This window comes from Centruroides sculpturatus, unplaced genomic scaffold (assembly GCF_000671375.1).
Source record: "Centruroides sculpturatus isolate CEXI.00-Female unplaced genomic scaffold, Cexi_2.0 scaffold392, whole genome shotgun sequence".
Taxonomy (NCBI): Eukaryota; Metazoa; Arthropoda; class Arachnida; order Scorpiones; family Buthidae; genus Centruroides; species Centruroides sculpturatus.
In genome coordinates, this window is record NW_019384894.1 from 446300 (window position 1) to 457979 (window position 11680).

The 11680-nt window shown below is 31.7% G+C and overlaps 2 protein-coding genes across 2 annotated transcripts; both read right to left on the reverse strand.

Moving 5' to 3' along the window:
• Positions 1–2361: 2361 nt before the first annotated feature.
• On the reverse strand, positions 2362–2983 carry LOC111631345. Its single transcript, XM_023375571.1, has 3 exons — positions 2899–2983; positions 2685–2815; positions 2362–2604 (listed from the first exon to the last, which is right to left on the reverse strand). The coding sequence occupies exons 1-3, from the start codon at positions 2981–2983 to the stop codon at positions 2434–2436; spliced, it is 387 nt and encodes a 128-aa protein (XP_023231339.1). The 3' UTR covers positions 2362–2433.
• Positions 2984–3578: 595 nt separating this feature from the next.
• Positions 3579–6105, reverse strand: LOC111631339. Its single transcript, XM_023375563.1, has 4 exons — positions 5965–6105; positions 4116–4357; positions 3902–4032; positions 3579–3821 (listed from the first exon to the last, which is right to left on the reverse strand). The coding sequence occupies exons 2-4, from the start codon at positions 4198–4200 to the stop codon at positions 3651–3653; spliced, it is 387 nt and encodes a 128-aa protein (XP_023231331.1). The 5' UTR covers positions 4201–4357; positions 5965–6105; the 3' UTR covers positions 3579–3650.
• Positions 6106–11680: the final 5575 nt, after the last annotated feature.

Consider the following 11680-nt stretch of genomic DNA (forward strand, 5'->3'; position numbering starts at 1 on the left):
GTTTTGGAAATGTTGAGTGGAATTAGTCTAGAATCGGTTAATTTTATAGAAGAAAACCTTTCAAACAGCCTTAGTCCGTAAAGTTCCCACCTATCGGGCTGCGATTGGCTCATGTATGTAATCATTCCTACAACGTAATTTTCGGTTAGGTGGAACGTATCTAAGCGTTATAGGGGGGTCTACAGTAATCGATCAGCATTTCCTATTTCGGTGGGTTGACCTCATTCAGCCGACCAACCAGCGCGTTCTGCCATCTGGATTGTATGTAATGTTCTAGAATTTAATTGTATGTAATGTTCTAGAATTTATTTAGTCGCACGTGAACCCAGTACCAGTAGTTCTACAGTACACAACGATTCTAATTTTATTCTGAGAAGTCTCGAGGTCCCGGGACGTCCCGGGATTTTGATCGTGGGTTGTCTCGTGTCCCGGGACTTTGAGAATGTCGAGACTTCCCAAACCCTAATACTGTACAGATATAAAACGATAGAGGATATAAATATTTTCGCATTGTTTACTTTAGTTTTATAAACTTGTATTATGGTTTAGGCGTGCGTTTTCGTGACGAACCCTATCTGTGTACCAAGTTTCAACTTTCAACTCCTAACCGTTTGGGCTCTGCGCTTATTATTATTATTATTATCATTATCATTATCAACCCGTCTCGATTATATATTAGATTGTAATGTAAGTATTCATATTTATTTTTAATTGTATGTAATGTTCTAGAATTTATTTAATCAAAATACCGGGAATTTGTAATTAAATTCCTATGTTTTTTGTATATGGAGTAATTTTTTGTTTAATTTTTTTTTATTAAAATACGAATATTAACTCCATAAAATATTTGGAATCTGTAGAAATTGTTAGATATGTCAAAATTCGAGTTTAGAGAAGTTTAAAATGTCTGACACAACATTGAAAAATTAAAATTTTCAATTTAGCTTCCAATGGAATTTTTTGATTTGCTATTAAAATGTTAATCTTTGAATAGTCGTTACACCTTTTAGGCATCTTATAAAATTTGTAAGTACTGTTAGAAATTAATTTAAAAAGAAAATGTGTCAAATATACTTTAATTTACAGTTTCAGAAACTTGGAATGATATATTCAAAGTACTAAATTTGGGTATTTGGTGAAAGAAGCCATCTCAGTTAATAGAAACCCATTATTAAATGTGTAGTGTTTAATTATCTGTTTACTTATACATTTATACTTTCTATACAAATGAATCTAATGTCTGTCGTCTCAAGCTATCTGTCGTAAACATGGCGTAAATTGAACTACTTCAAACAATAAAAATCACATACAATGATAAGGATGTCATTTCCAGTGTTGCAAAATTATCGTAGAATCGAGAAAGCAAGGAAATCCTTAACATTCCGAATCTTGAAATTCTTTACATAACTGACTCTATCAACTATTACACATTTACACTATCTTCTAGAATTAATAAAAAAATTTAGGAACTGGGATTTATCTATTTTAATAAGAGTTATTAATATTTTTATAGAAAATATCAACTAAATTTGGATATTTTGAATAAATGTCAAAATATAAAAATTGTTTATACGACATTCTCGGCGTTGGTGTTGTGTTCTATGTCGTTATATTACTATAATTGAATATGTTAGCATAACTTTTGCTCTATGATAGACTTATCAAACACTGTTGACTCAACAGAAGTTACACAGAGTTATATGAACATTGGTCATTCATTATAAAAACATGTTGGAATTTCAGATATTTTACCTAAAATATTATACAAAAAGTTTAATTATAATTACAGTTGCTATTATAACATTTTCAGTATTAGTGAAATCTTCTATTCGAAAAGTTATTATGCTAAATTGGATCGAATTACTGTGCATTTGCAAAGCATCACTAAATATCAGTTGCAGTCAGCTGTAGAACACGCATTTGACAGCCGAAAAATAAGGCACAATTTCCAATTTTTGGATTTCGTGTGTTTTATATTTTTAATCTGCTTTAATAAAACATCGGCTAAGGTAAATATACAAAAAATTAAACAAGGACGATACTATAAATTGCAATGTTTAAATTTCTATTTGCTTAAATACATACAAATCAGTTTCTGTACCGATAAAAACAAATTTGTACAATAGCGAAAGTCTTGATTTATTTATACGTACGGTAAATAATTAACGTAAATTCAACTCACTCACAAATTCAATATGGATTCTTTTTTAGGTTTTATTTAAAGGAATCACAGGCATATTTTAAATAGTAAATAAATAAACAAAATTATATCCACGTCAAAAATCTTTTAAATTAATAAAAACTGGAATATATAAATTGTTGATTATTTTGATATATTCTCGAAAAATACATGCTCACTGCAATAACAATTTAGATTTGACAAGTATAGTTTTTTTTAATAGAAACGGTCTCTGCAATATTCTAATTATATACTTAAACGCATGTGACGTTTTCACAGCGGTAACGATTTATAAAATCAATATTAACACTGGTTGATAGGTAAATATCTGGTTCTTTGTCACTATTGCTTGGGTTAGTCAAAATGCCAATGAGTATTTGTTTTCCTGATTTATTTGTGAATATCAATGATGAGCCATATTCGCCCTGTAAACAAAAATAAACTCTTAAAATTAACAGGATAACATTAGCTATAAAGTATATGTCGAAAATGGTAACTGCTTTACTTTCACTACTTTTCCTTCAGATGGTACTGCTACAATTTCTTCACCAGTTATGGACTTTCCAAACTGACGAGCAGCGCTTTGTGGATCCATTAAATTCGCTTCCGCTACTTGAAGAAAATTTGTATCATGTTCTGTATGTAAATTAAAAAATATATATATTTTATTTTTATTCCCGTATTATATTTTATATAATACAGACAATTGAAATACTTACCGAAATTTTTTGTTTCCCAACCGACAATCTTCACCAAACCATTAGTAAACGTTTCGTTACTACCAGGTAGACCAATTGAGAGCATATTTTGGACAGGTTCNAATTACAGTTGCTATTATAACATTTACAGAATTAATGAAATCTTCTATTCGAAAAGTTATTATGCTAAATTGGATCGAATTACTGTGCATTTGCAAAGCATCACTAAATATCAGTTGCAGTCAGCTGTAGAACACGCATTTGACAGCCGAAAAATAAGGCACAATTTCCAATTTTTGGATTTCGTGTGTTTTATATTTTTAATCTGCTTTAATAAAACATCGGCTAAGGTAAATATACAAAAAATTAAACAAGGACGATACTATAAATTGCAATGTTTAAATTTCTATTTGCTTAAATACATACAAATCAGTTTCTGTACCGATAAAAACAAATTTGTACAATAGCGAAAGTCTTGATTTATTTATACGTACGGTAAATAATTAACGTAAATTCAACTCACTCACAAATTCAATATGGATTCTTTTTAGGTTTTATTTAAAGGAATCACAGGCATATTTTAAATAGTAAATAAATAAACAAAATTATATCCACGTCAAAAATCTTTTAAATTAATAAAAACTGGAATATATAAATTGTTGATTATTTTGATATATTCTCGAAAAATACATGCTCACTGCAATAACAATTTAGATTTGACAAGTATAGTTTTTTTTAATAGAAACGGTCTCTGCAATATTCTAATTATATACTTAAACGCATGTGACGTTTTCACAGCGGTAACGATTTATAAAATCAATATTAACACTGGTTGATAGGTAAATATCTGGTTCTTTGTCACTATTGCTTGGGTTAGTCAAAATGCCAATGAGTATTTGTTTTCCTGATTTATTTGTGAATATCAATGATGAGCCATATTCGCCCTGTAAACAAAAATAAACTCTTAAAATTAACAGGATAACATTAGCTATAAAGTATATGTCGAAAATGGTAACTGCTTTACTTTCACTACTTTTCCTTCAGATGGTACTGCTACAATTTCTTCACCAGTTATGGACTTTCCAAACTGACGAGCAGCGCTTTGTGGATCCATTAAATTCGCTTCCGCTACTTGAAGAAAATTTGTATCATGTTCTGTATGTAAATTAAAAAATATATATTTTTTATTTTTATTCCCGTATTATATTTTATATAATACAGACAATTGAAATACTTACCGAAATTTTTTGTTTCCCAACCGACAATCTTCACCAAACCATTAGTAAACGTTTCGTTACTACCAGGTAGACCAATTGAGAGCATATTTTGGACAGGTTCTTGAAGAATCAGAAGCGCAATATCATGGACATTCCCTACTGAATCGTGATTTGGGTGTATAAATTTTTTTGTAAACGTCAAGTTCGTCCCTTCATATTTGTTTTTATTACCAATTCTTCCATAATAATCATTAACATCATTGCTGCATCAAAAAGAAAATTAATTAAATAATCATCAGAAAAAACAATAAAATAGAGTCAAACATTATTAAAATACTTTTCGTAAACATATTCTTATGGTATTTTTTTCTCTGCTACGTGTTATTTCTAAAGTAGAAATGCCATTATTCAACATTATGAATTACTACTTTGTGCATACTTGAAGACTTTTTTCTAAAAAAATGCGTGATAATTCTATTTCCCAAATTCGGCCGTATATGGCAGTTGATTTCAGATTATTTTTCAGAGCCAATTTGTTAGATGAATGGAATTATGAGATGATGTCATTCAACACTTGAGCAATCTCCTTAGAGAGAATGCCTCCTGGAAAACCTCTTGCGTATTTTGGAGACCTGTGAAGTCGGCTTCTGGAAGTATTTGTACTAAATAAACACGACTATAACTCGATTTTTCTACATTTATAGAGAATTTGTTCGTAAAAGAATTTTTGGACCGCATACTTTTAAATTCCGAAGAAGATTGAGTCTGATACAAATATTTAAAAAGTACAGTAGAGCCTCGATTATCCGACCCAATTGGGGACTGGGGTTGGTCGGATAATTGAAAAGTCGGGTAACCGAAAAGTATGAAAAAATTCATTATTAGTGTAGTATATTATTATATCCCACGTAATTAGTATATTAGTATATCGCTATTAACGTACTTCGCGTTGAATTTTCATCGATGTTAAGCCTAACAAAAATTTTTTAAAATAATAATCGTCGCTATTGTATCGTTAAAAATTAGAAAATTAAGCCTCGTTTAAATACTGGCTCCCTTTCAAGGTCGAATGAGTGTTGCCAGCTAAAACACGTAAAAATAATATTAAAGTAGCCGAGACATAGCCAAATATTGTAGTGCCACATCACTAGCGGACATTTGAAATTTGCCGACTAGGACGGTCGGTTAACCGAGGTGGCGGTTAATCGGGGGTCGGATAATCGAGGCTCTACTGTATTTTTACTAAGTAAAAGACAAAGCAATTTTCTTTGTTTGAAATGGATTCTTCATTTAAAAATTTTGTTTCGATCTAAGAAAAAGTTCTAAAGTAAAAACAAAAATTTTGGAAGTTAGAATCAAATTAACGTTGGCCTACAACCAGATTGCTGCGAGTTTAGATCGCAGTGTTTGTACCTTGAAAAAATTATGTTAATTACTTATTATTCGTTTCTACCGATGTTACACACATTTTCACTTGTGCTGTTTTAAATTGTATCGAAATTAAGAATGGAACGTTTTTATCTTCGCAACTGGATGCTTATGTGAGAATACGGACGAGGGTCCAGGCCCTCTAATCGTCAGATCTGTTAGACCTGCTCACCTTGTCACTGGATGGCTTAATTTTTCTCAGAACCCGAGTGGTAAGATTCTGTGTGGGGTCTGTGCATAAGGAATGAATACCAGACGAGAAGGACATTAAATATAAATTAACAACTTAATTACTACTAACAATACTACAGCAGAATATAATTGATACAAAGGAATAACATAATACAAAGTAATAACAATATGGGGAATACCTATGTATGGATAATTCCTATCTCTATGTTAATTTAAGCTAAACCCGAGAAAGTTTTACAATAAATTTTACCTCGTTGTTCATGTTGGGAACATTTCTCTCGTTGATTTCTTCCTGGATAGTGGAGTCGGGAGGCCAGGATAAGCTAGTGGATGAGGAGCACTCACTCTAGCAAGAATCTGAACGAACTCCCCGAGAGTCCGCCAATCAGCTCTTTTATCCCCAATTATTTCATAATATTAATTCTTAGAAATTGATTATGACATTCGAGCAGGTGGTGTGCAAAATTCTAAGATACGAGGCGTGGAGAAGGAAGCAAAGCATCCTCAGTTCTTGAAAAAGTGCTACGTGACAGAGCAATTTTACAGGATGTGAAAGTTTTATAACCTTATTAGGTTATGTTTTATTAATTATTCCCAATTTTATCAATTTTTTATAATTTTGAGTGAAATTAAAGTATATTATTTATTACGTTAAAATTATATAAATTATCTCAATAATACTGTCAGATTATCACACTTAGGTAGACACTGGGCATCTTTAACATCACTAGTTATTCAGGAATATCTTATACACCGATTATTCCTAAATAATTAGTGATGTTAAAGATGCTTGGTGTCTACCAATACATCCAGTTATGAAGTGAAAAAATTAAAAAAAAGACACGGTTTTTCGAAATAAGTAAAAGATTAGAACCATTCAGCACAACTTTTACAACAAATTATAGTAACTATTAAAATATTAAATATTCATGTTATCAAAAAATTATTCTGCTGAATATACAGATAAGAAAAAGTCCGTAAAAATTTTAAACATTTACAAAAAAATGGAAAAATTATAAAATGCAGTTTGCATGGTGAATATTGCCAGCAAGGTGCTTTTGGTTAACTGGAAATCATTTCCAAATGCTGCCGGTAAGCGGTGTTGACATATAAAACCATGGAAAATGATAATAAAAATATTGTGTTTTAATGTCTTTATTAAACAAATGTTTAAACTCGGGTATAACACAATTATGTGAAGCAAATGCCCGCACCTGCAAAGTGCAGCTTGTCAGGGAGGATGAATGTTTCCTTGCACCGAGTATAATTTTTCAATGACAAGAATATGATAGGGTCTGATAGAAACAATCGAGAATTTAGATACCCCAGAATGAGAAATCACATTGAAAGTCATTTTCATTGTCGTTTATACATGGACTCTGTGTAGACATTGTATGTAAACGCTACCTGTCAGTTGAACTTGGAACAAATTTTTTCCTCTCAAAAAGTTTCCCTGCTGACTACCCTCGTTTCATTCCGATAATTATTACATTTGTACTTTTGTACACATGGAAATAAAAAAAATTGAAATCGTATCAAATTTCACTCTCCCTGCAGTGGGGAGATAGAGAAGGGGATTTATATTTTACGTCTCGAGGGTCAGGCTTACTAAAAATTTTACTCGTTATTAAGATTTACAATTTTTTATAAAACCCATCTTTACCCTTAAAATGAAGGTGTTGCTATTTTATAATAATTAACACATGAAGAGATTTTTAAATGAAATATGTTAACAGATGGCGAAACACGCAGTATCAAATGTTTCTGGGAAAGTTAAGCTACTAGTTGCTAGATTTTTTACAGCTACTAATAATAAGAAATATAAAGGTCAACATTTATTTATTGTTATTCAATTTTAAACTATATTCAAGTTTATAGTTAACCAATATTATACCAAAATATTCATTATTAAATAGCATTCCTACAAAAAATTCTAATAAAAATTAATATAAACACACCTTTCTACAATTTTCGCTGCTCCTATTAAAGTGCGTGAGTTGATTAAAGAAAAACCACCTACAAACTCATTTTTCAGGAATATTGCTGCCTAAATTAAATTAATTTTCTTAATAAGTATAGGAGCCTTAATAAAACTGTTTGCACCTATAGACTTACTATAAAAGCGAACTCAGCAGTATTTGCGGGCGATCCTCCAACCATCTTTCGTTCAATTACTAAAATTATACAAAATTGTTTACAGTCAATTATTATTCTTTCACTCAAATACTATGTTAATTAATATTCTTACACGTACCTGGTTTAGACCCATTTCTTTCAGAAACACACAAAAAATAGTCAATATTTAGAAGAAGCAATATTCCAAATCTGTGATTTGTAAGCATTAATAAAATGTTTGGAATCAGAATTAATACGTTAGAAATTCCATAATAAATCATACATTGCAATCACATTATAACTTTCTTAACAATTGAAGGGCTTGAAAACACAAGAAGGTAACTGACATTTTCGTGAAATTTGAGTTAATAGTTTGGAAGCCAGAGATAAATGCCTAGTAAATGCTTTAATTAAGACTGACCACCATCTATTCTGAAGTTTTGTGGTGGAAGAAGACGGTTTGCAACACAGATGTAATACAGTATTTATAAAATATCTGAACTCAAATTTCGCAATACCATTCTGCTAGTTATCTCCTTTCACTAAGACCTTCAATTTAAGTTTGCGATATAAATAGAAATTAAATTTTTACACAATTATTACAGTACAAAATATAAAAACACACCTTAAGTAGTTCTTCATACTTGAGAGGTAAAGTGGAAGTTTTACTTATTGTTACTTCTTGACAGTACCTAAAAATAATTGCTTGTAAAATATAGAAAATGATAATCCTGGTTCACATTAAGATATATTAGCTAAAACCATCTCAAATTTATCTAAACGAGTAATTAATAAACGCACACATACTAAGTACGTGTAATTACTGTTTTCCCTGCCTAGTTTTTAAACAAAACATATAAGGTAAATCAGTTAGATGGTGGAAGGTGTGAGTGTAAATTTTATTTAGGAATTAATTGAATTGTGTTTTCTTATTATAGCAAACAAAACAGAAACAGAGAAAATATAATGTTTTTTGAAAAACAAATTTGAAAAAACAAAATATAATTTTTGCTAACTCACCATCTCAACGTTAGAAGGTTTTTTTAACTCTTTCCGTCCTGTGGGCACTAACAGGGCCTCTTTTTGCAAGCCCATTATGGGTTCGGCCAGGCCTACAATGGCGCTGCCGGGTGGTGAGGGACGGGGGTCCGACATATCTGAACGGACCATTCCCCGAAAAATTCCTGGGGATTTTTCGACCCGTTCGAATTCGAACCCGGGTCCCCCAGAGCAGTAGGCTGCCACCTTGACCGCTCGGCCATCCGGCCGCAAAAAATACCGTTAGAGGGGTGGGAGTGAGTTAGTGAATTGTTTAGTGATGAGCAGACTACTACAACATACACCTTATTTTTGACCGATTAGCACAGATTAGACTTATTATTCAAGGTTCTAAAGTATTACAGTACATGCAAGTTTTGTTACTGTAATACAAAAGTCGTATGCTTATCTTTAATTAAAATTTTCAAGGCTACATTAAACGTTCAAAAAATTCTAAAATCAAATAGAAACATTCGCTACAATAGAACAATTCGATTTGTTAACCTATTTTTACAGCCATTCCGCATAACGATACTAAGAATGGCTTTTCAATTGTGTTGCTTTATTTTTCAGTTCATACAAGCATTCATCGTCTAATTTTCTTCACCATATAACTTTGGTTTACCCTGTATATGTAATTTGTTGAATGATTTTACATTATAATGAAATAATAAATGAAACTTCTACGTTTAACAACTTTTCATTTTTCTTTATCATAAAAACTCACCTGCCTTTGTTTTATACAAAAACCTATCTGTTCGTACTGGAATATAAAATAGGTTTTATTGTGTTGATTTTTCTTTCCCAGGGATTGTGCCAGAAGCTGTAATACAAAAACTTAACGATTTCAGGCACAAATTTGACAAAATTTGTATTTGAACCCAAGAGCAAATACTAATTTCCTTCCCTAAACAATCAGCAGGAGGTTTGCAGTAAAGCCAAACTTCGAATTATATTTCTTCGATTTTTACAGAAACCATTAATTACTAGCAGATGAGCCCGGCGTTGCTCGAGCAAAAAATAACAACACCAAAGATTAAGTTTATTAATTCTATTATATTACAATACAGTAATTGGTTTATATAACTACGAAGGTTATCTCACGTAAGGGTTAATCACACCAAGTACCAAATCGAACACATTTTAAAAATTCTTTATTACTGTACTGTACATAATTTAAAGAATTTTTTAAAAGTGTTCGATTGGGTACAGGTTTAATTAACCTTATATTATAGTATTTTATTTAAATACGTACAAATCAAATACGATATTATAACGAACATTAAAACAATAAACCATATAAAGAGTTTGGTTATTTCAACCTATTATTGTCACGTTTATTGCAATACTCGGACAGTACGAAATGGTACAGTTTAATTTGTCAAGTACACATCAATTAAAAATATATCTACAGTTTTTCAACTATCTTATTGACAAGACTATGTTTTGTTTATAAAATCGCGGTGCTTTTTTTTTTAACTCTTTCCGTCCTGTGGGCACTAAGAGGGCCTCATTTTGCAAACCCATTATGGGTTCGGCCAGGCCCACAATGGGGGTGCTGGGTGGTGAGGACAGTGCCCGACATATCTAAACGGACCACCCCCCGAAAAATTCCTGCGGATTTTTCGACCCGTTCAGATTTGAAACCGGGTCCGCCAGAGTGGTAGGCTGCCACCTTGATCGCTCGGCCATCCGGCCTCGAAAAATCGCGGTGCTGTTCTGTGTTACCAGCTCTTTTTATTATTTGTGATTTTGGGCTCTTTACCACTCAGAGACCACAAAAACACCATTATGTTATCAGCTTAGAGGTATGAAGGAGTACTGTACATGTCAGGAGTGTCAATTTGGCACATAGTATTAGGTGCCAAAATCATGTGCGCATACAAAAACCAGACTTGTACGTACTCGGGGGACCAAGAACTGAGTTAGAATAAAATACAAAATAACCAAACTTTACAAACAGGTATTAGTGCGAGATTTGCACATGCGTTGCTCATTGGGAAGTAGGAGATGCAAACGTTGCAAAATCCAATTTTGACAAACGAATCTTTGAAAAAACCCATTTACCTGTCCAGTGTTATTCCCGATATATATCTGGTCGCTTTGACGTTGACCCGTTTGACCTTGACCGTTTGACCCGAGATATCTCGTTTCTGCATCTAAATGTTTTTGAAAGTAGATGGCACAAGTCGTTATAATTTTATATTAAAACTAACTTCTAAAATATAATTATTTTTGTTTTTACATTTATTAATATAATATATATTTATATATTAATAAAAAAAATAATTATACTTTAGAAGTTAGTATCAATTTTGCACAATATATATACAGTCGACCCCCCTATAACACGGGTTCCTATAGTTCGGTTTCCTATATGACGGCGAAAAAATGTGACGGTATCCGTACAAACATGGTAAAAAAACTCCTATAATTCAGTAAAACGTCATCGGGCAACCGAACTACTTTCCGCCTTCCAGCACCACGCTGCGGAGAGTTTAGGCAGGTAAATTGAGTTTACTATCGTCTGTACAGTATTATATATAAATTATATATAAATTAGGTACAGTAGATATAATTATATATTAACTTAATTTATTGTAACTTTATTATAATAATATATATGCTTTCTGCCGCCTGGCAACACGCTACGGAGATTTTAGGCTAGTAAGTTGAGTTTATTATCGTCTGCACAGTATGTAAATTAGGTACCGTAAGTCTAATACAGCACTAATTTTATACATTTCTTGTGAAAGAAACACTTCTTATTCAACGTCCATAAAAATTATTTATATTAATGATGTCTCCAAAGG